Source organism: Leptopilina heterotoma, unplaced genomic scaffold, assembly GCF_015476425.1.
Source record: "Leptopilina heterotoma isolate Lh14 unplaced genomic scaffold, ASM1547642v1 Lhet_103, whole genome shotgun sequence".
Lineage (NCBI taxonomy): Eukaryota > Metazoa > Arthropoda > Insecta > Hymenoptera > Figitidae > Leptopilina > Leptopilina heterotoma.
The window spans coordinates 1,230,708-1,257,924 of NW_025110818.1; the positions used below are offsets into that span (position 1 = coordinate 1,230,708).

Consider the following 27,217-nt stretch of genomic DNA (forward strand, 5'->3'; position numbering starts at 1 on the left):
TTATAATTAAATATAATTTATTTATTTATAATAAAATTTATAATTTAGTTGAAAATTATTTTTTTAATTGTAAACAAATATTTTGTGAATAAAATTAAATGAAGTATAATAAAAATATGGTCGTTCATTTGAACTAATAGCAAAATTTTTTTACAATATGATACAATTATTCTACAAGTCGATATAACAATACAATAAATTACAAAAATAAAATTTACTTAATTATAAGACAATCGAGAAGAATAGTCTTGATAAAAAATGTTAAAAAAAATTTATCACATTTTTTATATTTCTATTTATTTTTTATACATTTATATATAACATCATATTTTGTTGCATTAAAAATATAAACATTCATTTGTCCAACGATTTTCAAATTTACAAAAAGAAAAAAATGGAAGAATTGATTGTGTTTGGGAAAAATTGATATTTAGAAAAAAATTGATATTTTTTATTTTAAAATTATTTTAATATAATACACTAGAAAAAAATTTATTTGATTCAAATAACCGATTACTTGTCTATTAACAAATAAAATATTTATTTGAATCAAATAATTTTTATTTAAAGTAAATAAATTTGAATCGATAATTATTTGAACCAAAATAATTTCAGTATTTGAAGCAAATATAAACTGAATCATTTAATTAACATAAATAAAAATTATTTGATTCAAGTAAATATTTATTTGATGAACAAGTAAACGGTTATTTGAATTAAATAAATTTTTTTTCAGCGTATATTCTTTAATTTTAATATTTTATATTAGAAAAAAGTCTCTTCTTTTGATTGATTTGTTTTTGTTTTCGATGATAATGATTAAATTGGTGTTTCCGAAGGGACATTAGTTTCTTCTTTAACAGTTGTGTGACATTTTATTTGACCATTGCAATTTTGCACAACAACTGAGAATTTTGTCGATTCCAATAACTTTTCGGATGTTTCGTTGATATTAACTGCTTCCGATGCCATATGGCCCTCTTCTTTTTCTTCAGTAGTAAACGATCTCATTCGCCCCGAAGATCTCGAATTTTGTTTCGTGAGATTTAAACTTTTTCTGTAACACACAATTGTGTGAATTATTCTTCTGAGTATATATAGGTATTCAATATTTTGTTTTATTATATTATTTATGAAAATAAAAGAATAGAATCGTTGTGTGTCAATCAGAATATTGTATGTACATTCAATTTTTTATTCGCACGTCTAGTTTTTTCCTGTTCTCCTCTGATAAATGTGAATTTTGAAACAATGCAATGACAATGGAATTACATATATTTTCAAGCTTTCATGCTTTATTTATTTATTTTTTTTTGCTTTTGTATAACGTGTGTTAAACCATTTTCAAAAATGAAAAAAATTTATATTTTAATTACTAAGAGTGTTTGTTTTTAAAATTTCAATATTGATTCCATTCAATTTGGCTTTGTTCCAAATATTCTGAATACTTTCGACGTTTAAAAATTCTTTTTATCGTAAACACTTTGTTTATAAATTATTTTTATTTATTTGATTTGAATAAAAATTATTTGATTCAAGTAAAGATTTATTTTATACTTTAAATTCGCTGTAATAGTTCGAATACAAAAATTATTCTCAAAAATTTTAATAAAATTCTAAGAAACAATTCAACAAATTTTAATAAAATAATTATTATAAAAAATTGAGTTTTTGTATTTAAATAATTGAATTCTGGAAGAACTTTTGGAAAATTATTTAAATTAATTGATTCAGAGATGAAGTTTAGTTGAAAATTGTAGAAATTAATTGAATTCAGAAAGGGTTATAATATTGTAATTTTTAAAAATTATTAAAATTCATCAATTTTACTCATTTTCCGTAAACATTCATATTTTCCTGTAAAAAGAATTTTGTCAGGAAAAATAATTTTAATGTCAGTAAATTGTCAGGGAGTCAAAAGGAAATTGATAAACTGAAACTTGTTACCACCCTGATAAAAAATTATTGCATAGCATTAAAGTTTTGAGAATGAGAATTTCGTTTAAAAGGAAATTGGATCGGAAAAATTTGAGATGTGTGAAATATTATTTTAGCCTTTCTGTATGCAAATTTGTTGAGTAGCTGATCGTCAGGAATAGTAATGTAGAGAAGTGTTCGAAAATTCGGAAAGTGGATTGTAAATTGCATATATATACTCAAGAGTTCTGGTGTCCAAGCTTTCGGGGTGCGGGTAAACTGTATAAATTCCACAACATGAGAAAGTGTCACATAAGTCACACAGAATACTGGGACAATAAACTTGGGCAGAATTAGGTGCAATATAGTGTGTAACACCTTTCCACTATGAAATTGGAATAGGACAGTATGTTTTTTTTATTTTTTTCCATTCATAAATGTAGCTGCTCTTTTTTGGAAAACACAAGTCATATATAGAGACAAATTCACTATAATTTATCTCACTAATATCCCCTGTTATTTATATTTTATACGGGACAATATATTACTTGCAATTTTTTGTTTTTTTAGCAGTTGTACATCTTCATTTTTAGATAAATTCTTCTCTATACGATTTGGACTACATTTTTTGACTTCTTATTCAAAAGAGAAACCAGTTGGAAATTGGTCCCTGAAGTTAGTGTAGAGAAAATTTTTTTAGCGAAATAATGAAAGTTAGTGATATTTTGAGTTACTCACATTAAAATTACTTTCCCTAACAAAATTCTTTTTACAGAGGAAAATATTAATGTTCACGTGAAATGAGTAAAATTTATGAATTTTAATAATTTCTAAAAATTATAATTATAACCCTTCCTGAATTTAATTATTTTCTACAATTTTCAACTAAACTTCATCTCTGAATCAATTAATTTAAATAATTTTCCTCGGAGTAATCGATATTTTCATGTTTTAATTTATTTTTCTAAGTTTTTGAATTTGAAATTTTTGAAAATCTGAATTCCTATGGAAAAATTATAATGATTAAATATTTATTTAAAAATGAAGTTATTGATGTTTTTTAATAATTTTACAATTTAGGAAATTCGTAAATAAATGTAATGGAACATTTTTTTTAATAACTTATAATTTTTAGAGTGAATCAGAATATTCTTTAGAGTCAGGGAAAAAGTGAAAATTTTGTCTGGAAATTAGGGAAAAACAAAATTCAATTTTTGTGGCAACTTTGTTAAGTAATTAAAGTATTTAAAGAAATTAACCATAGTAAGAAAAATAAAAATGAAATGATTATTAAAATGTACAAAAATGGTAAAAATGATCTTACTGTGAACTGCGATGATGCCTTTCAAAGAGACTTCGTACGCGAATAAGTTGAGATCCTCTTCTTGAAGATCCAAAGGGATCGCGAATACTACTGAGATCGTCCCTACCAACATGTGAGCCAGTCGATTTGCAACATAGTGTTTCCTTGAAGGCTACCCTGTATTTGGTACTTATTACATTGTATAAAATTGGGTTTACAGTTGTACTGAAGTAATACAATACCCCAGCAATTGGATACAACCAGTCGTTCACACTGGTCAAGGCTCCACTCTCGTCATAAACGTAGATCAACCTTTGCGCGTGAAATGGTGCCCAACAAATAAAGAATGTGATTACGACAGCAGCTGTATAAAAAGGGGAGAAAAATAATGTTTATTATTAGAAAGGTTTACCTTAAAAGCTTTAATAATTTCATTATTTTATTTTATTTTATTTAATTGTGCTCTTTCTTTCGTTTGTATAGTCATAATTCCCAGTAGTTTTATTATAGTTATTTTTCACTTTTTCATCTAAAAAAAAAGTGGACCGTAAAAAACTGGGAATAAGCCAAGAACTTTATGTCAAACCGGGAATTTTTTTATCAAATTAAAAAAGGTTTTATTATTTTAATTTGTTTTTAAAAAATCGCTTTTTATTTCAATTTTTACAGATATTTATACTGTTCTCTAAATTCGAATCAGTTAAAAATAATTATATAATACGCTGAAATACGGAATAATACGGAGTAATAAGCAATATTACGGAATAATACGCAATAATAATTGAATTTTTATAAATAAATAATTGAAAATTTTTGAAATAATTGAAATTTCTTTACATTCTATTAAAAATAATTAACTTCTTTTAAAGATTTTTTTTTTTAATTTTTCAAAAATAATCAAGGGAAGTTAGTCACCGTAATTATAATTTTATTTTTAAAAATTTCTTCGCAATACATTCAATTATTTTCTTAAATAGTAAAACTCATGGTAGAATTTCAATTATCTTTAATACAATTTTAATCGAATTCCTCGAAAAATGTAATTATTCTTAAAAATTTTATTAAAATTCGTCGAAAGAATTCAATTATTTCTAGAAACTGGAAAAAAATTCTTCTTAAGAATTCAATTATTTCCATAAATAGCAAAATTCTTTAGATTTACTAAATTCTTTTAAATATTATTTAAAAAAAAAATTCTTCACAAGAATTTAATTATTTTCATAAAATTCCATAAAATTCTAAAAAACAATTCAATTATTTTCAAAAATTTTAATAAAATTTTACACAAACATTTAATTATTTTCATAAATAATAACATTCTTTGGAAGGATTCAATTACTTTTATGAATAGTAAAATTCTATGCAGAAATTCATAATTAGTATCAGTACATTTTAATAAAATTTGAATTAATCAAATTTTCAATTATAATTATGAACAGGCAAGATTATTTTAAAAAATTGAAAGAATTCTTTGTTTAATTTAATTATTTTCCAAATTTTTAATTAAAATTATTAAAAAAAAACAATGTTTTCAAAAAATTTAAAGAAACTAGCCCAAAGAATTTAATTATTCATAAAAACTCTAATAACAATTTTTAAAGCCATTTGTAGATTTATTTATGTTCGAAATCAAATAAATTTACACGGAGAGACCGAGATTACTAATTTTTGTATAAAATCACACTAGAATTTACTATATTCACATTGCAACCACCGGAAATAAGGGGACTTTTTGTATTTTTTACTATTTTCTACACTAAGTCACTAATCCCGACAAATGTTCACCAAATTAGCAAAGTTTCTTACTATTTCGTCCAATAGTTCCAAACAACTGTAGTAAAACTCAGAAACATTGTGTACGTAAAATTACTATAGTCGTTGTAAATGCAGAAAGAAAGAGTGAAAAGAAAAAATACGGATTTTTGTCGCCGGTTTCCCGTCAATTCTTGACTAGTGGAGGTAAACTGGAAGGATTTTTACATACACAGACACACACACTCACACACTTATATATTTGTTTTTGGATAAATATTTGAAGACACACACATGTTTATTTCACTTATATGTATAGACGCGGTTAATTAATACACTAATACACAACTGTACGCACGACGACGAATTTCACTGAAAGTATACATCTTTGTTTCCTTATACATTGAATGATGAAAATTTACAGCACTTACGAGAAAGCAGTTTACTTTTAACAACTTATTATAAGACATACTTCTTGGGACAGGAATAAATGCAAAATTTATTAATTTATAATGGTCAATTTCTGAGATACCGAACGACCTACGTTTCACTTTATATTTAATTATTGTAGATAATATCCAAATTTATTTTACATACGCGAAACATAGTCACTGTCAATGATCGGAAGGCATCGGCTCATTTACGGAGATTGACGAGGTTAGCAACCAATAGAAATACAGGCGCCATATGACTGCACTCGCTAGCCACACTTGCTCACCAAAAATTACTACAGTGGATAGAAGATTTTAGTGGAAAATGTTTTCATTTGTCAGATTTTGTCTAATTAAATTAGAGAAAACTATAATCAATTTTCGCTACATTTACAACTCTTACACAAAATATTAAAACTTGCTATTTCAATGTAGCAAATTTATCTATTTCTTTTGTAAATTTATCTAATTCTGTAGTACATTATGCTAAAAGTCCCCTTATTTCCGGTCATTGCAACCGTTTTTAGTAATTTTTACGAATGTGGGTCTCTCCGTGTAAATTTGATAAGAAAAAAACCGGGAAAAATTAGGACAAAGCCGGGAATTTGGTTGAACGAAAATAGTAAACACCCTGTTTAATAATTTAATTATTTAATTTTATTTAATTATGACCTTTCTTACGTTTGTATAGTCATAATTCTCAGTAGTTTTATTAGTTACTTTTCACTCTTTAATTAAAAAAAAAGTGGAACTAAAAAGTTTAATCTAAATTCAAAACTTCTTAGAAGGGATTTCGAATATTCTTTGTTTGAAAACTTTTCGACTATAATATGGTATGAAACGAAATGTCGTTAATTTTAGAGGATTTTCCTCTTAAGGAAGAATTGGACAAACAGTCGCAACATATGTTAGTCCAATTCTATTATATTTTAAATAAAAAGACAAATTTAATTTTGAATTCGTTTCAGGTGGAAATGTGAAGAACTTAATTTTTAACGTTTTGAATATAATTTAAAACAGCATTCAAATATAAAAACTATGTACAATTTTCTGTCAATAGAAAACAGTCTAAAATTTAACGAACATTTTCAATTGACGAAATTATAATTTTTATTTAAATGCAATATTTAATTGTTTAAAATGTTCGAAATTCAATTCTTTATCTTTGCAATGAAAAAAAAATGTTTAATTTAATTTGTTTTTTATTTTAAAATACGAAATTGTAGATTTGTAGTAACTTTGGTTTTGAATGTCCCTAAGATTCTTCCTTAAAAGGCGACATAAAAATTACAGAAAGTAGGATATGTTGTTAAGAAATTAAAAAATTAAAAAGTATAGGAAAATTCCTCTCAAACGAAAAAAATATTTTTTTTTTTGATGCAAGTTCCTTTTAATTTTCTTGGCGAACTTTGATTGTTAATTATGAAAAGTGTAAAATTCAAGAATTGCACAATTCACTTTGCTAATCTTTCTTTTTCTCTACTTATTGATGTTGGTGTGTTTTAAATCTTGAGGGCTAAGCCAATATTGTTCATCATTCATGTGCAACTTCTTCGGTCTGACTTGAGGCTTGGCTCTACTACTTGAGATAAAAGTAGTTAGAGTAGATACGTGATCCGACACATTGATGGGTGGGCGGGAAGCAAAGTACACGAATTCTAAAGTTCAAACGTATCATTTTTGCCCTCGCGATTTTTCTCCCTTTCTTCTTCTTCTCCTTCTATGCATTTATGAATAAATATATTCTTCTCGTCTTTTTGAAAATTCGTCTATGAAAAATATACACTTCGTCTGACTCTGACAGTGAATTAGGTTACTAAAAATTATATAATATAGTAAATAAATAAAGTAGTAACTAAAATCAGGGTTTCTTCAAGTCATGGAAAATCTGGAAATCATGGAATTGTCATGGAATTTCATTTTGATTAATGGAATCATGGAAATCTCATGGAATTTTTTTTAGTTTTTGTTGTAAACCCGTGTGATTAAAATTCGCGGTACTTTATTACTCAGGGTGGTCACAAGTTTCAATTTATCAATTTCCCTGACAATTTACAATTTTCAATTTTTCGAAAATAATTGTATTTCTTAAAAGAATTTTTATATAATTTAAAAAACTAATGAATTTTTTGATGAATTTTAATTAAAAATTTTGAACATTATTGCTTTTTCAAAAATGTTAAAAATAATTCTAAAATATTATTATTTTGGAAATATGTAATTAAAAATATTAAAAATATTGAATTTTAAAAAATTAGAAGCAAATTTTCGTTTTTAAATTAACCTTTAAAAATTTTTTATTAAAATTTTTGATAATTCAATTATTTTCAAAATTTGCGATTAAAATTCTTCAAAAGTTGATTTTCAAAAATTGCAACAAAATACTTGAAATAAATTAATTATTAGGGGAGCGTGGTCCTAAGTTGGCCGTGGGCCTAAGTTGGCCACCCTGCATTTCTCAGAGATGGTATACTGGAAGAATCTATAATTTTGTGGTATCATATATTGATAAACCATGATATAATTTATGGACCTAATTATAATCTAAGATTCTTCTACGCATTGTGAGGACAATAATATTGTTTTCGACCAAAAAAATTTGATTTTTCTTGTTTTTTCGAGAGCAGCTACAAGAGATAAATAATTCAAAATTTCTAAATGAGTGTGTGCGCAAGTTCCTTTATTTAATGTTGTAATAAGAGGTTCTGTTGATTTTTTAATTAAATTTTTTTTTAGCGTAATAATTTGAAACTTGTAAAAATCTACAGTGGTCCTAAGTTGGCCACCTATTGTTTTTGTTTGTTTTTATTTATGTTTTGCTTCTTTTTTGTGGTTTTCATCACGAGAAAGACCGTAAATGTGTAACGTAGGAATTAAACAAAGACAAAAAACAAAAAAAAAAATGGTTTAAAAAACATTAGAAAAGATATGGTACAAAAACGCCTGTCTCCACAGCCATCCACCACTGAAAATAAATGAAATAAAATATGAACAAAAAAGTTTTGAACGTTCAAATGAACGAAATATTTTTTGTTAAAAATATTTTCATAGATTATTGATTACAATTCAAATTAAAAACTCAAATTTTACATTTAGAAACATTATAATTAATTTGCTTAATAGTGACGCAAAATTATAGTAATAAAAATTTAATTTGAAGAAGAAATAAATAAATTTCGTTCATTTGAACGTTCAAAACTTTAACCTCCTAATAAAATAATGCTTCATTTTCTAAACAAAAATAGTTAAATAATGCGTTTTTATTCTCCTAAATGTATCAAATTTGTAAAATTTCTGCGTAATTGAAAAGAATATGCATTTCTTCCTTATACACAAGCGAAAAAAAGGGGTGGCCAACTTAGGACCGCTTTTCTGAAATGTCCAAAATGCAGCTTTTAACTATTTATTGTATTAAGACTACAAAAGCTATTCTATAACGATCTAAATACCACAAAATTATAGCAAAACGATCTCTGAACACTAATATATACTGGCCGAAGTGATTAAATTTCATTTTGTCACTATTTTCGACCAATTTGCTTAGGGGTCGTCCATATACCACGTGGACAGTTTTTCAAAGATTTTTGACCCCCCCTCCCCCCTTGTGGACACAAAAATACATGGGATCGTGGACATTTTCAACCTTTTTTTACCCCCCCCCCTCCCCCCAAAAGTGTCCACGTGGTATATGGACGACCCCTTAGGCGGCCAACTTAGGACCACTCTCCCCTATCAATTAAATTTTACAAAATTTTAACTATTCAAAAACAATTTTTGAAAAATTTGTTTATAGTTATTTCTTGCATTCTAAAAATCAAAATAAGTTGCAATTTTTTACTAAAAATTGTGGTATTTTGTTGCAATGTTTGGAAGAAAAGTCGAAAAAGTTACAATTTTTGAAAATAAGTTAAAAAAGTCTCAATTTTCTTAATTACCCTGACAAAAATTTTTTTTTATGACATTTACCTGACTTAACTGACAAAAATTTTGTATATAAATAGAAAATAAACAAAATAGTTACTAAAAATAAAATAGAAAAATATATAATAGAAAGTAAATTGTATTTTATATCAAATTAGTAAATAAATTAAATAATTTCAGTCGAAGAATTATATGATAACAGAAGAAATAAATCTTTGAAGGAAATTTATTTACATTTTTTTTATTTATCTTCATATAAATAAAAAAAATCTTATTTAATTTTCGTTTCTTGACGTCTAAATAATTAATTGTAGATTCACTGAAATATCAATAATCATATAATTATCATTTGCATATTGAATATTAAGTTGTGTGATTTCCAATCAGTGAATTGTCTAAAATGTATCCGCATTTGCAAAATGCACTATCAATCTCGTCAAGTAGAATGATTGATTGAAATAAAGACGTGATCTGATTGAAATAGTTTGTTTGACATTGCACAAGGGTAAATTTTCTATAAACAAATTAAAATTATTACGTATTCAAGGCACAATTTTTCTTGGTAAACAAACTCTATAAAGAAATTTACATAAAAGTTGTGTATAAAACAATTCAGTTTTTATTTATTGAAATAGGTGTTTTTATAAATTTTTTATTTACTGTTTTTTACTGCTTTATTTACTATTTTTTACTGTTTTATTTACTTTTTTTTACTGTTTTAGTTCGTTTTTATTTATTTATACAGCAGTATTTATTTAATTAATACAAGAAACAAATTTTATTATTTAATTAATATATTAAATAAGTTTTATTTTTTAATTATACAAATAAGGACCCAGCTCTTATGCTTGAAACTTTTAAATATATGTTAATTTTACCCTTCCTGCTTTCACGATTTTATCACTGCGTTGCATATAGAAACTTTGTTATTAATCCTATTAAATTTAAACCAGACAAGCAAATTTTGTTTTTTTTAATTGTTTCGGTGAAATTTTTTCAATTTTTATTTATACTTAGTTTCCCCCCATCCGCCATTTAGCAGATAATCAAAATTTATTGAAAAAGACTTAAACATTTTTTTTTCTAATTTTTAATATTTTTCTCATCGGCAAATTACCTGATTTGTAATAATAAGGACTGATCCTTACAGGATCTTGAAGGATAGAATATTTTATTTCAAATTTTAAGAAGTAGCACTTTTCATCATGCTCCTACAATGTGGTTCTGTCAGGTTTACGTCGATTTTTAAATAAATGATCAGTAGAAATATTACTATTGGAATTAGTGACTAACTTTTTGCTTCTAAATCAGTTATTTTTAACTGATTCATGTTTAGAGAGTAAGGGCCAGTTTCACCAACTCCGATTAAAATTTAATCAATGATTAAAGTCAATTTAACCGCTAATGATTGGTCGGTTAAGGATTTAAACATTGATTAACTTTTAATCGGTGTTGGTGAAACTGACCCTTAATAGTAGTATAAAAGTAAATGATAATAAGAAAATAGAAAAATAGAATGCAGAAAATAAAAAAAAACAAGTAATGGAAAATAGAAAGCAGAAAATAGAAAGCTGAAAATGGAATAGAAAACAGAAGGTAAAAAACAGGTAATAGGAAATAAAAAATAGAAGAATAAAAAATATAAAATTGGAAGTAGAATTTATGAGTAATTTATACGTACTGAGCATTTGTATGATGGTCTTCTTGGATTGAGCGTGTCTGTTTTCTCCGTGAATAGTACCTTCGAGAGAGTGCCCCAAAGAAGTACTTTGTATCGTGCGACCCATTTGCGTGTAGAGTGCAACCATCAGCAGCATTGGTAATAAAAAAAATATCAAACAACTCAGTTCATACAGAGGAAAATCAGGCATATTGTCACGAAGCATTGCACACATTGCGGAGTCTGTGGAAATATTTTCCGATCCTGCAAACAAAATCCAAGACTATTTTAATCATGTTTATATTATAATCATTTAATATCATCTATTAATTTAGAATTTTCGAAAATAGCTCACTTGCGACGTACGTAAATAAGAAGTTTTTAACAAAAATCAAAATAGAAACAAAATTTTGATAGTGATGCATTAAAATTTGAATGCACCACTATCAGAATTTTGTGATGTGTTTGGTGATAGGTATAGTGGTGGAGCATTAAAATAATAAAACTATAATATAGTAATGCCATATCAGTTTATAGTTGGCGAATTGAAAGGGGAAATATTATAGACGTTAAAGTTTTATGTAGAATCGATGTCTATCAATAACAGTGAAACACGACTGAGAGTATTCGCCAGTTTCCCTGTGTTGGATATTGACGTGTAGTGGATTTTGAATACTCACCAATAGGATAGTGCAGGTAATTTACGTTGGTATACACCGCGAATGGAATTGCGCATACAAGTGCTAACATCCAAGCAAGGAGAATAAATCTCAGTGGACGTTTCAAGCCACTCATCGCATATAGATGCAGGGGATGACACACTGCGACGTATCTTTCCATTGAGAAGGCCACTATCGTTAATACTGACACGTAAGAAGACCTTTAAATGCATCAAATTACTTATTTTAAAATACTAATGTATCAAATTACCGAATTTTCTTAGGATATTAATATAACTTTGACTATGAAGTAACAAGGACAGTGCCGCTCAAAAGGATTTGCCCACCCTACGGCAAATAAATACATTACAAAAAGTTCTTTATTTTTATTTCTGCACAGAAGAAACGGTCATCTAATTTTAAGAAACTCCTACTTAAATAGGAGCCAAGAATATTCCCACTTAAATTAAGTAGGAAATATTCTTACAATAAGATTGATATTCTTATTGTAAGAATATTTCCCACTTAATTTAAGTAGGAAACATTCTTGGCTCCTATTTAATTAGGCGCTTCTTAAAATTAGATTATCGTTTTTTCTGTGTAGTAAAGATAAAATGTTCGTTAAGGTCTCATTTCAAAGCTAATGTTTTCTACTTTCATAATAACCAAACAATAAATTTAAAAAACAAGTTCTTCATTGTTTAAATGCGATTATCAATAAAAAAATTTTTTATTTTTGAGGGGTACTACATAATAATACAACATTGGTAGAAATGCAGCGTTTTCATAAATTTTCGTAAATAATAAATTTTCATAAATAATAGAATTTTTTTACAGAGATTCAATTATTTTCATGAATAATAAAACTCATCATAGAATTTCAATCATTTTTAATACAATTTAAATAGAATTCTTCGAAAAATGTACACTGAAAAAACATTATACTTAATTCAAATAGAAAAATAATTTTAAGTGATTTTGTAATGAAATTAGATTGTAAACTTAATCCCAATATATATCTACTGCTTTGATTCAAAAATAATATTTGTTTGAATAATTATGTTTAATTCAAACATATTTTCTATTTTAATTTAAACAAAAATTATGTTAAAATTTTATGGAAATTTAAATTATTATATTATTATTATCCGAGTCAAAGACTAGGAGTGATCCATATATCTTCCTATTTTCTAAAAATATGCTTATAAGCTGTTGAAATTCGAAAAGGTTTGAATTTCAAATTTTTGAAAATCTTAATTTCTATGAAAAAATAATAATGATTAAATATTTATTTTAAAATGAAGCTATTGATGTTTTCGAATAATTTAACAATTAAAGAAAAAGGGAAAAAGTCAAAATTTTGTCTGCAAATCAGGGAAAAAACAAAATTATTTTCTCCAACACTTGCTCTGAAAGGAGTACTTTTCTTGGTAGAAAAGTGTGGCGAAAGCAGAACTTTTCTCAACTGCTCTGAAGAGCGTGGCGAAAGTAAATCATGAATTTATTCTTTTTTCTTGTTCTTTGACCGAGATTTATTTTGTATCTAACTTCTTCCTCACTCAAAACATTCGTCTTTTATTATTATTAAACATAAGCATACGTTAAATTAAAATTATACGAAACTCACGAAGAAACCTTTCCTCGCAAGGCGTTGGAGAAAACGTAGTGCACAACTCGTGGTGAAAGAATGATTTTTCTCGAGTGTTTTCTCCACTAGTTGTACAATGTACTATTTTTGTGTCAACTCAACCCTGTATAACTAGTAACAAGTTTTTAATTTCACTGCATTTTCATTCCGAAATTTTTGAGTAAAAATACAAATAGTGTGAAACATTTATTTCATTGTTTACAAATATAAAAACTATATGTTATATGTTATATATAACTATATGTTAGAATGAATTTCGTGCATATGGTTAAAGTTTTAAACATGGAATTTAAGTTTGGAGGATCTCGCGTAAAAAGTCGTACTTGTAATAAATTTCCAATTTAGACTGACTTCCTTTTTCGCGGTCTGAGTTTGAGTAAACTTTGTATGAAGTCATGTTGTTTAGATAAGAAACAGTGCTCAAGTTTAGCTATAGATATTTAGTACCAGGAACGAGATCATTCCTCATGATAGAAATACAAATGGGTATGTCCGGTTCTTTTGACCAACTTTTTCGCTACTTCCTCTTTAATCCTCATGCATGAAGAAAGAGTATTTTCAAAACATTGATATTGTAAACAATATATAATTTAATATATATAATAATAACAATATATGGTATAATATATATAATATAAACAATATATGATATAATATATTTAATATAAACAATATTTTTAGTCAAATATGAGCAGTTTTTTTAAGGATTACAAATTGAGACAAAAAATGTATCAAAACGTTGCATCGCAACAATTTTGATACGTTTTTTGTCTCAATTTGATTTGTTTAGAAAAATTTTAAGTTAAAAAAGTGCTTGCATTTATTTTTTGTATAAATAGAGAAAGTTGGAAAAGCGGGCAGATAAAAATTACATAGCAGAAATCTTCTACTTTGCACAGCAAACAATAGAATATATAGGTTATGTGTATGTAAGATTGAGACTTACGTTTCTGACACAAATGCTCTTATTTTGCATAAAACAACTCCAAGCGCCCAAGGATATTGCTGCCAAAATACGTAGATCTCGTTCGGTAAACCTAAAACAACGATAAACTTTATTTACTTATCGTAATTTAAATTTTCTTCTTCATTATTGTTATCATTTTCTTCAATATTTTCAATAATATTTTCAAGTTATGTATATATATATATACAAACTATTATATCCATATAATTTATTTATTCTTATATTTTATAATAATATTATTAATTATTAGTTATTAATTATAAATATTATGAATTTTATGAATTTTATAAATTTTATAACTGAGATGAAGCAATTTTACATCAAATGAATTCTATTCACTTCATTTCGTTTATGAGAGAATTTTCATGCCGTCTAGGCGGCAGTTTAACGAACTATATTGGCGCGAAATTCAAACAAAGTAAAATTTGATTGATATAATAATATAATTAATTATAATTATAATAATTATTATATTAATAATAGTAATTATAATTATAATTATAACAATAATATATCTCATTAGCTAAAATTAGTAACCGATAATAGCACAGTTCGGTATCGCAATAATTTACAAAAGTTTAATTTAAATTAAATGAATTATTCGAGGCCGACAGGAAGACATTTTTCCTTGAATTAATTAACAAATTAAATGAATTTAATCTATAATGATATTGAACAAGGGTTTTATTGATAGGCGTGTCTATTATAACATCGGAAACTATAGATATATACCAGCTTTTCTCAATGTATCTTATAAACCGCTTATCTACTTCTCTACGTGATCAGTTTTGTTCTCTAAACCGCACGAATACTCTAAATTGGAAATTCCTACTATGTATTCCTTCAGATTTTGAAATTAGTTCATCGCCAAGTACATTGTCATTGAAATTTAAACTTAATATATTTTTTAAAACAGCAGAAAAAGAAAAAAAAAATTATTTTTCTCATAAAAATATGAATTATTTATATACCTTGGTAAAAAAAGCATTTTTTTTTTGTTTAAATGATAAATAGTTGTTTCATTCAGTATGCTATTCATCACTTGTTCCATTTCGTAAATCATCCGTGTATGTAGGGAATTAACAAATTTAGAGCAAAAGTTTTTTGTTACTAACTCTTTGGTTTTTTATTCGCAAAAGATTTGAAGAGTTTTTAGGTTTTTACATATAAAGTAGAGTTTCGCTTTTCTAGTTGATCTTCGCGAAAGTTTTTCCTTCTGTGTATAAATTTTCCTATTTTGTTCGCTATTGTTTAAAATTTTTTAAATTTAGCAAATTAACTATTTGAAAATATCGGTAAATAATATAGTAATATAATTTTATTTTGTACTATTTAAATAATTACACTATTAAAATATACTATTTAAATTAATATACAATTAAAATTAATAAACAATTAAAATTAATATACTTTTGAAATTAAAATACTCTTGAAATTAAAATACTTTTTAAATTAATCTACTCGTGTAATTAAAATACTCTTGCAATTAAAATAGTCTTAAAATTAATATACTCTTAAAATCAATATACTCTTAAAATCAATATTCTCTTAAAATTAATATTCTCTTAAAATTAAAATATTATTAAAACTAATTTCTATATTAAAATTAGTTTACCATTAAAATTATTTAAAATAACTATACTTTTTTCTTCTGTAATATTATAGTGTTTACTTATAATGTTGGACGAAAATTTGTGAATTCTTTTAAATACGCTATTTTCTTTTTTCTTCATTAGTACACTTTGAAAAGTTGAAGTCCCAAGACTTTAATTAAGTAAAAAAATCCATCTCACACTTAATTACTGTCAACGAGTTCCATTGTAATATGAAACTTAAATTTTTTCCTTAAAAAAAAAGAACGAAATTTTGTATATAGATGGGAAAAATTTTTTATTTTTAAAGCTAATTTCGTAAAAAAAAAGTAATCTTTTACTCAACTTTCTTTAATTAATTCAACAATTTTAATTAAAAATTTAAAACTTTCGAAGATATTTAAAATTAACTTAGAGGAAAACTATCTTTTGTGAAAACTAATTATCGTAATTATCAATCATTTATTGTTGTTAATTAATTTCGTTCTTTGTTCGTTAATTATTATTTTTTAATAATAATAAGAATACCCCTTATTATATTAATAGAAATAATAAAAGTAAAAAAATTATTAATTAATTTGTAGTTTTCGGAGCAAAAAATTATCACAATCTAATTGCGAGACATTTTTTTTAATAAATAAAAAAAAATAAACATAAAATATGTTTTTCTTATGATTTTTTATTCGAATTATTCAAGCATTTATGAAATTATGATAGATGGTTTTCGGATGATCGATTATATAGTCGCGAATAAAAGACAAAAAGATTATTTGAACAAAAATCCTTCTCTTACAAAAAAATTGGAAATTCAGAGAATTTTTCCACGTAAATGACTTTATTATTATTGAATATTAAAAGTTTTTATATTATTTTAAATGTACACTTATTTTAAACAAATTAAAAATCTCTCTTATTTTTTCAAATTAACACTTATTTTAAACAAATTAAAAAATTTTTTTATTAATAAAAGAATTTTTTAATTTTGATGAAAATTTTTCATCATTTTGAGGAAATTTTCATTTTTATTAAAATTAAGAAAAAATGCTCTTCGGAATTTTAAACAAAAAGTTAATTATTATTTTTTTTTGCTTTGGAAAGTTGGTTAGAAAAAAAATATAAATCAAGTATACGAGAAAAATTTTTATATATAAATCCCAAAAGGATTTGGATTTAATTCTTCAAACTGATACTTATGAATGACTCTTCCCCAAAGTGTGATCTATTCTGTATTTACATGTTCCATTTCGAATTCATCGATTTTCAAATGCGTATTTGAAAAACAAATATATTTTCTCACCTCCGCGAGTTTATCATATATTTCAACTCCTTTCTTTTTTGCTTTTTGATGAAGCGATAAAATGAATTTGAATAAAATTGTAATTTAAAATGTGAAACACAAAAAGATTTAGAATAGAGTAAAATGAAAAAAAAATTGTTATTTTGCTTTAAATAAATTTTTTAAGACTTAATAAAATTATTCTTTTCTTATAAGACAAAATTTTCTGTCTCGAAAATGAATTTTAAATTAATTAAAGTATTTTGTGGTCAATAAATTGCTAAATCCTTCTGGTGAACGAGAAACTGTTCTTAAGCTCAGCTAATTGGAAGAAATTACATTGTCTTCTAATAAATATTTTCCGCAGAAACATATTATTCTTCGTTCCCTCTATTTCTTCATTACGCAATTGTAATAAAATTACAATTAAAATTTTATTTTCTATACCGTCAACTGGGGCTATTTTGTGCATCCGGGGGCTATTTTGTGCACGCGAGTTTTTTTATGAAAAAAATTATTAAAATGAATTATTTTAATCTGCTATTTTGTAAAATGAAAGTTTGATTACATGACAATAGAGAGCACTAAATGTTATTATTTAATTCTTTGTCAATTAAGAGAAAAAAATTCCTAAAAACGGAAAATTTGTTTAAAAAATTTTGAAAGTTCGGAAAAATTATACCAAATCTTATAGAGTTTTAATGTGTTTCATAAACTGAGTTAGATATTTGTTGTCAATTGTGTTGTGATGATACATACGTAATGCGCTAATTTTTTATTCATTATTTTAAGAGAAAAGTGGAAAAAACTGAAAAACCAGGATTCCATGGGACTATTTTGTGCACTTAAAAAAATCAAATATTTTTCATAAATGTTTTATTTAGTAAGTAAAGAAGATTCTGTTTATCATTTTTATACATTTTTGTCTTACTTTTCTGTCAAAAAACTGTAAATACGTTAATTAAAATCATTAAAACGATTAAAAGCTCAACCGGTGCACAACGTAACTTCAAAAAATGAACATTAATTAATATTTATAAGTTTTTCAAATTAGTTTTAAAACTATTTTCTCGTTTCTCTTAAAATAACTTGAAAAGCATATTAGATATTAAATTGTTATCTATTTAACCTTAAAAATATTTATTTTAAGTTTTTTAAAAATATCATTCAAAACTATTAAAAAAGCTCCTATTGAAATGATGTTTTAAAGTTATTTATAAGTGTTTAAACGATCATTTTATAATTATATTAGTATATTATTATAAAATATATATTAAAAAAGAAAAAAATGTTATTAAAAAAATTAATGAAAAAAAAAAAAAAAAAAAAAAAAATTAATTAATTTTTTTATGTTAATTTGTTAAATTATTAACAATCTTTCTTTAAATTGTTTATTACGCAGATAGTAATCTGCGTAATAAACAATTTAAAGAAAGATTGTTAATAATTTTTAGTAAATTCAGATTTTAGCAAAATTTTAGTGCTTTATTTTACATTTTTTGTATTATATATCTACAAAAAAATTTTACTAGGTCATTCTTTTTTTAACTTACTCTCAAATATATACACAAAAGATTTCATGAAGCAGAAACGATTAAAAAAATGTTTACGCAACATTATAGGAAAACAAAGTTCGATGCACAAAATAGCCCCATCCCGGGAGTTATTGTGTGCACGACTTTCAATGACTATAACTAAGACAAAAAAATTTTTTTCTTTGCCAAATTTATAGGAAAGCTTCAGAAGGATGTCCACAACATATATCAAAAGTTGATTTTCTTTATTCTCTTAATTCTGAATTTAAATAAATCTTTGAATAAAAAAAAAGCTATTTGGTGCACAAAATAGCCCCGGTTGACGGTATATTTGTTTTCTACTTAAGGTTTGCTTTTTGCTCTGAATTTCAAAAAAAAGGAAAAATTATTTATTGATGTGAAAAGGAAAATGAAAAGCATTTCCTTTTAAGTTTCGTTTATTTCTCATTTTGCGTGTATTCTCCATCTCATTCGTGCGGTCGTTTTGAAAAGATTAAGATGCTGAGTTAAAAAAGTATATATACTCTTTGAATAAAACGTGATACTGAGTATATTTTAGAAACGCAGCGTATGAAATATCCAAGGTTTTCATTCTTTAAAGAAAAAATCTCGAGATTTACTCTTTTTCATTTTAAAATATAAATATTATTTGTGAAAAGATGGAAATTTTTTTTCACATTTTGATTCTGGAGTAGAATAAATGATAAGATTGGAGTATAAAAGTTTCGGGGGGTTCTTTTTTTTTTTTTTTTTTACTATTGTGTTTAGGTCAACGAGTATCGTAAAAATTGAATTTCAAATGAGAGTATTGCAGGCAGAAATTTCTTATTAAAATTCAATTGTTATTTACTGCCTGCAATGATTTTCTTTTGTCCTAAAAATTATTACACGTTTTTCGGTATTTTGTTGGGTTAAAAATATTTACTTTATTTGTTTTATTCTTTTAAGTTGATTTTTTGGAGTTTTCACGACGATTTTGATTTTGATCGTCATTTATAATTAAAATTCTTTAAAAACTTGATTATTTTTTTTATATTTTTTGAAATATTTTTAAAAATATTTTTATTTTTAAATTATTCAATTATTAAAAATTTTTTTTTTAATTCAATTATTTTTAAAAATATTTTATTAAATTTCAATTATTTTTTAAACATTTTACCAAATTGTAATTTGAAATTTTGTAAAATTTCAATTTTGAATGAATTAATTAAATAAAAAAAACTTTACAGGAATTCTATTATTTACAAAATAATTCAATTCTTTTCGATAAATAATCAAATTTTTGAAAAAAATTCAATTATTTTGATTAATAATAAAACTCATCGCAAAATTTCAATTATTTTTAATACAATTTTAAAGGAATTTCTCGAAAAATGTAATTATTCTTAAAGTTTTTATTAGAATTCAACAAAGAAATTCAATTTCTTGAAAGAATTAAATTATTTTCAAAAATTTCAATGAAATTCATTTTAATTCAATTCAACTTTTTTTCAAAATAATTTTTAAAAAATTCGACGTAGAAATTTAATTAATTTCAGTAATTTATCAAAATTCAATTATTTTCAATTTCTACTATTTTAATAAAACTTCACAAAAGAATTCAATTGTTTAAAAAGAAATTTTAATAAAATTCATCTCAAGAATTCAATTATTTTCAAAATAAATAGAATTCTTCGCAGAAATTCATTTTATGGTCAAAAGTTTTAAAAAAAATTCTCTTCAAAATTTTAATTATCTTTATAAATAATAAAATTTTTCTTCAAAATTCAATTATTTTCAAAAATTTTAAGAAAATTCTTGTCAAAATTTCAATTATTTTCAAAAATTTTAATACAATTCTTTTCAAATTTTCAATTATTTTCAAAAACTTGTCTCAATTTAATCAAATTTTTACGGAGATTCAATTACTTTTAATACAATTTTTATATAATTTTTCGAAAATTAAAATTATTCGTCAAAAGATTTTCAATTACCTTTTTTAAAAATTTGTTGGTAAAATTCTTTATCGGATTTCAATTTAAAAAAAAAACATCAGTGACTGACTTTTTGCTTTTGAATTAGCAGATTTTACTAATAAATAGTCGTTTCTACTAATTAAATAGTAAAATTTACTAATTCAAATTTAGAAAGAAAGTATTATGAATTTTTAGAAATAATTGAATTTTGAAAAGGTTTCACATTATAATCTTTAAACGTTTGAGTTTTTCATACTTTTAACTGAAAATTGTGTAAATTTAATTTTTTTGAAGAAGATAAATTGAATTTTTTGAAGTTATTTGATACTTTTATTGTCTAATTATTTGAATGAAGAATTTCCGAATAATCGATGAAATTTCGTAAAATTGAATTGTAAACAAATGAATTTGAAAATTTTCAAAGGAATTTTTCAAAAATTATTAAAAATGAATGAATAATTAATTTAAAGAAGAATTTTAGTTAAAAATTCTGGAAAACAATAATTGAATTGAAGTGATGAAAGTAATTTTGAATAAGTTTGAGTAACAATATTCTTATAATATAAAATAATGATTTTATCAGTCGGTCATGTTTTATAACAATTTTTTATAAGTTGTTTAATTTCAAAAAGGTTTGAATTTGAATTTTTAAAGAATTTTAATTCCTATGGAAAAATTATAACGACTATAATTATTTAATTTTTGTAAAATATAAATGTAGTTTTAAAAACGTCGAAAAATTTTGTTTTTTTAACCTTGAAAACCTGTAAATTCTATATTTTATTTTATATTTTGGATAAAGTCAAAAAGTAACATTTTTGCAAAAACTGAAAATTTGAAGAGGAAATTTAATTTTATTTTATTCTTGAAAGAACCTCAACGGGGAGGTTTCCTTTAAAGCTGAACTTGTCACAAAGATTTATCCGTTTCGGCGCTCTTAAGTTGACCTCAAATTGTAGGGAAGTTGCAATAACATTTATAATCGATTGCATTTCAAAGAGACATTTTTGCCTTTACAAAAAAGACGGATGGAAAATCGCTAAATTGTTAATAAATAGCTTTTATATTGTGGTGTTGAAAAAAAAACGAAAGAAGGAAGTTTATAAAGTTTTATTGAAGTCTTTTCGGTTCCTAAGTATGTGAAGACATGTTCAATTCCTATATATTTAACTCTAGATCCTGACTGAGAAAAACCACCGATCGCTAAGGTATTTAATATCATATATCTAACTTTAAAATGCTCGATTCTTTACGCCATACACATTTTCGGTTTTTCTTTACTTATATTTGAGCCAAATTTTTTTTATAAATTTTACTCTTTCTGTAATTTTCTTGTGCAATACTTTTTCTATAATTTTCTTATATAATACTTTTTCTATAATTTTCTTATAATTTTTCCATAAAAATTTTTTTTCTGTTATACTTTTTCCAACATTTTTTTTTAAACACTTTGTTTCTGTGTTGAAAAATATTTTCAGAGCAAGAACAATTATTGCGAGGTTTTTTTTTTATTTTAAAAGATTTGACAATAACTACCTTGTTTGTTTTATAGAACATTTTTTTTCTTTTGAAAGCGCTGGGGAAATGATACTATTCAAAAAAAGAAGTATGCATAACCGGAAAAGTGGGTCAAATTATTGGATTTTTACGCCACATAACCGATTTTTCAGATTTGTAACAAAACATAATTGTGTTTTCCTCCGACATAACTTTTCAACAATAAATATTTGGAATGGCAAATATTTTAAAATTATTTTTTTAAATTATTTTCTGTTTCTGGTTTTTTTTACATGAAGAGCATTTTTTGATTAATTTATTTTCCATTTGTTTTTTTTCGTGAAGAGAAATTTTCAGGATTAATAAAATAACGATATTTGTGAATTTTTTTCATACGGTAATAAATAGATAAGCTTTGATAACAATTGAAAATAATGGAAATATGTTTGGGAATTATATTCTTTTAATGACTCGCGTATAAATTTTTTTTTGAAAATTGATCAAATAAATTCATTGTTTACAGATTATCGAAGAGGTTTATATTTATTTTAATATTTTTTTACATAACAAACGAAAAGTAGGGAAAAAATTATATTTTTAAAACTGAAATTTGTTAAAAAATATTTTTTTAATAAAGAAGCTTAGGGACAGTCAAAATAAAAGTGCTATAATTTCGTATTTAAAAATATAAAGACAAATTGAATTTAAAATTTCTTTTGTTGAACAGGTAAATAATTTAATTTCGAATATTTTAAATAATTAAATTTTGCATTTTAATAAAAATTATAATTTGATCGTTTAGGAACTTTCCTTAAGTTTACGTTAAAAAAACTGTTTTCTATTGAGAGAAAATTGTATTTCAAATTCAAGTGCAACTTTTAATTGCACAAAACGTTGAAAATTAAGTTTTTCACCTTTGAAGTGAAACGAATTGAAAATTTGTCTCTTTAGGTAAAATTCGTAACAATATTTTACTAACTTTTCTTCCGATGAAGAATTCTTGCTTGAAGTTCAATTCTTGTTTTAAATTATTTTTGTTACAAAAATTAAAATAATGGGAAAAAAAATTAAAAATTTTTTATTTTTTTTTAAAACTCAGTAAAAATTATTGTTCACTACATACTAAGCGAAACACTGCGTCAACTACAATGAATATTTTTCGTGAATAAAATTTCAAATATTTCCACTGTGAGGAAAATTAAACTTTGGGAAAATTATACTATTATTTTGAATTATTGTATTTTTTTTAACGTAGTTTATATATAGAGAGAGAAGCGAGAAATTGGTTTTTGCTACAGCTGTAGCCAAACAACACGCATATGCAGATTATTTTCACAGCGGTAAACTTTTTCCGAGAATATAATCTTTCTTTTTTTTTTATTTTTATTTTTGAAATCGTAAAATAAAATTGTTAAGAGAAACACATTAAAATATTATGTTTCCTTAAGAGTTTCAAGGAAAATGTTGAGAGAAGAAGATTTTTCTTTTCACACGAGAATGTTATAATGAAATTAAAGAAATTAATGTTGCACATTTTCTCTCAAGGAACAAAAAGAGAATGAATTTATGTTTTACATTATTGTTGCAATTAAGGTTGTTTATTATTTTAATTTTTTTTTTTAAATATTTTTAAATTTTTCTCTTAATTTTTCAATTGTGTTTTAAACGGGTAAAAGGAAAATTAACTACAGGGGAGAGAAGTATAAACTAACTTTTACTGTTTTTTTCCGTTGAGCACTGGACTTGGAATTTGTTGAATTATTTGGAATTGTTTTGTATTTTTGATAATTTATTAATTACGAATTTTAGTCTATTTCTGACAATAATTTCTTTTTATATAACTTAATTTTTCAAGAACTATATCATAAAATTATGACTTATAAATTATTTAATGAATAATTTTTACAATTTTCATAAATACTAGATTGATAGAAGAATTTTAGTTAAAAAAAACTAAAAAAAAATTTGAATTTTGGAAAAGTTACAAATAATTCCAGAAATTCAATTATTTTCAAAAGTTATAAAAATTCTTCACAAAATTTCAATCATGTTAAAATTTTTTTAAAAAATTCTGATCAAAATTTCAATTATCTTTATAAATAATAAAATTCTTCTTCAAAATTCAATTATTTTAAAAAATTTTTATAAAATTCTTGGCAAAATTTCACAGGAATTCAATCATTTACAAAATTTAAAAAAAAAATCTTCGAAATAATTCAATTAGTTTCAAAAGTAATAAAATTTTTATAGAAATTCAACTATTTAAAAAAATTTGAATAAAATTCTTCGCAAGAATTCAATTATTTTAAAAAATTTAACAAAAATTTCTTTTCAAGAATTCAATTATTTTTGTAAATATAATAAAATTCTTCACCGAAATTCAATTATTTTTATAAATAATAAAATTCTTCACCAAAATTCAATTATTTTTGTAAACTTGAAAAAATTTCGTTGCAAGAATTCAATTATTTTTATATAAATAATAAAATTCTTCACCGAAATTAAATTCTTATAAACTTGAAAAAAATTCGTTGCAAGAATTAAATTATATAAATAATAAAATTCTTCTCCGAAATTCAATTATTTTTATAAACTTGAATAAAATTAGTTGGAAGAATAAAATTATTTTTAAAAGTAATAAAATTCTTCGCAGAAATTCAATTATGGTCAAAAGTTTAACAAAAATTCTCTTCAAAATTTCAATTATCTTTATAAATAATAAAATAATTCTCCGAAATTCAATAATTTTAGAAAAATTTTAATAAAATTCTTGGAAAAATTTGAATTATTTTCATAAATAATAAAACTCATCGCAGGATTTCAATTATTTTTGATACAATATTTTAATCGTATTCCTCAAAAAATGTAATTATTCTTAAAAATTTTATTAAAATTTGTTAAAAGAATTCAATTATTTAAAAATTTGTTGATAAAGTTCTTTATGAGAATTCAATTTTAAGAAACATTCAATTATTCAATATAAATTATTTATTTTTTTATTTAAATAATTGAATTTGTCTAGAAGTTTCTAATAAAATTGATTTAAAAATGAATTACCGAATAATCGATTTATTATTTCTGAAAATAATTGAATTATAGCAACGAATTTTATTACATTTTTTTTTTAAATAATTGAGTTTTTTTGAGAAATTTTACTATACTTGTAAAAATAATTGAATTCTGGCGAAGGTTTTTTTTAGGATTTTTGTAAATAATTAACTTTTTTTTTGAAAAATTTTATAATACTATTTTATAAGTTGTTGAATTTTAAAAAGCTTTGAATTTGAATGTTTTGAAGAATTTGTAAATAAATGTAATAGAACATTTTTTTGAGTATTTAATAATTTTTAGAGTGAATTAGAATATTCTTTAGGGTCAGGGAAAAAGTCAAAATTTTGCCTGGAAATCAGGGAAAAGTCAGGGAAAAATAAAATAAAATATTTGTGGCAACCCTGAATTAACACAATCGAAATTGAAAAATAAATAAACCAGTTTTTGAAGAAGTTGGATTTGAAAAGTTTTCGAATATTGGAAAAATTAAATACATTAAATATTGCAAATATTAAATACATAAAAGTAGATAAAAGTAAATAGAAATACTTAAAAAGCTACAAATAAAAAGATTAAAAATCTTGAAGTTTAAATAAAATTAAAATAAATCGAATGAAATGGTATTTAGCAAATTTGGTATTTAATTGTAAATAAAGTAAAACTAAATTTTATCAAATAATGGGCTTTCAAAATGTGGACTGTTAATTTATTTGGAATTTACTGCGTGGGAAACTGTCCAAGTTTATATGGAGTGAATAGTCGGTAGACATAAATTTTGGGTATACAAAGCGCGTATTTAGGACGTGAGGCGCTTTGATCAATTATATAGCTTCTCATCTTACCGAGAACAAGAAGCAGCAGGTCGGATACAGCTAGACTAAATAGATAGTAATTAGTCGCCGTTTGCATGGTAGGATTTCTTTTAATAACAATGCAAGTGATCAAATTCCCAAAGACTCCTGTAATGAAGATTGTTGCATAAATCAACGTTATCGGTATTACAAGTTCCGAGGGTAAATGTTGAGGTCCCAATATCTTCGTTAAATACTCCTGTTCACTGAGATTATCGAAATTTGTAATATTCCTCTCAAAGTTATCCATTTTTTTGCTATACTCTCTCCTCAATTTCTCTTGAATTGTTTAGAAATATACTGGATTAGGAAAAATAACTCGTAGAAAAAATAACTTTTCCTCGAAGAAAAACAATTTTCTTTACACTTTTTTCAATTTTACAAAATACCACCACTTTTACCAATTTTCACTTTGGTTCACTTCGATAAGTCTTCAGGGTTTTTTGTTTAATTTTAAATTTTTCACACAGAATTGATTTCATAATTTTACAAATTATATAATTTTATATTCAAACAAAATTTGGTTAATTGTAACATTTTACAGACGTTTCCAAAAAATAAAATCTTAGTCTTGAAAAGAAAATTAGTTTGATGAATTATTTTAAGTGTATGTGCAAAAAAAAGTTTCGGTTTACATTTTAAAATTTGAATTAAAGTTCTAGTTTGTTTAGAGAAGAGAAAAAATTAGTTTCGATATTTTGTTGGCATTATTTTTATTTTATAAGGGAGTGTTTTTGAGTGATAAGAAAAGTGAAAAATTATTGGAAAGGACTTCCGTCGGGAGAAAACAGGACATCGAGTCCTTCGGGAGAAGCACGCGGTTCGATGGTCGGCGCACAAGTGCCATGAGAGCGGGTAAATCTGGTACGATTAAACCACCCCTATATTTCTGTAAGTAGAAGCGCTTCAACCGTTCCATATGGTTACATACTCAAACAATCACCGCGAGTCCACAATTTTGTTGGAGGGGAAAAAAATTGTTTTCCCTCTAATCACTAAAGGAGCTAACACAAAAAAAAGTAAAATATGTTATATTATTTTATATTTATATTTTACTAAAACTGTAATTAAACTAAAAATTAAATAAAAATATTTTTTTATTCAAAATTAATAATACAAAATTTGGCTTTGAACAATATGAATTAAATAGTAAATTAGAATACTTTATAATAATAGTAAGTTTCCTTTTTGTTAGCAAATTC

The 27,217-nt window shown here is 24.1% G+C and overlaps 1 protein-coding gene across 1 annotated transcript; it reads right to left on the reverse strand.

The window, feature by feature from the left end:
• Positions 1-721: 721 nt before the first annotated feature.
• On the reverse strand, positions 722-26,834 carry LOC122501024 (neuropeptides capa receptor-like). The gene is made up of 6 exons (XM_043610241.1): positions 26,007-26,834; positions 14,238-14,328; positions 11,665-11,864; positions 11,006-11,248; positions 3,242-3,584; positions 722-1,057 (listed from the first exon to the last, which is right to left on the reverse strand). The coding sequence occupies exons 1-6, from the start codon at positions 26,263-26,265 to the stop codon at positions 820-822; spliced, it is 1,374 nt and encodes a 457-aa protein (XP_043466176.1). The 5' UTR covers positions 26,266-26,834; the 3' UTR covers positions 722-819.
• Positions 26,835-27,217: the final 383 nt, after the last annotated feature.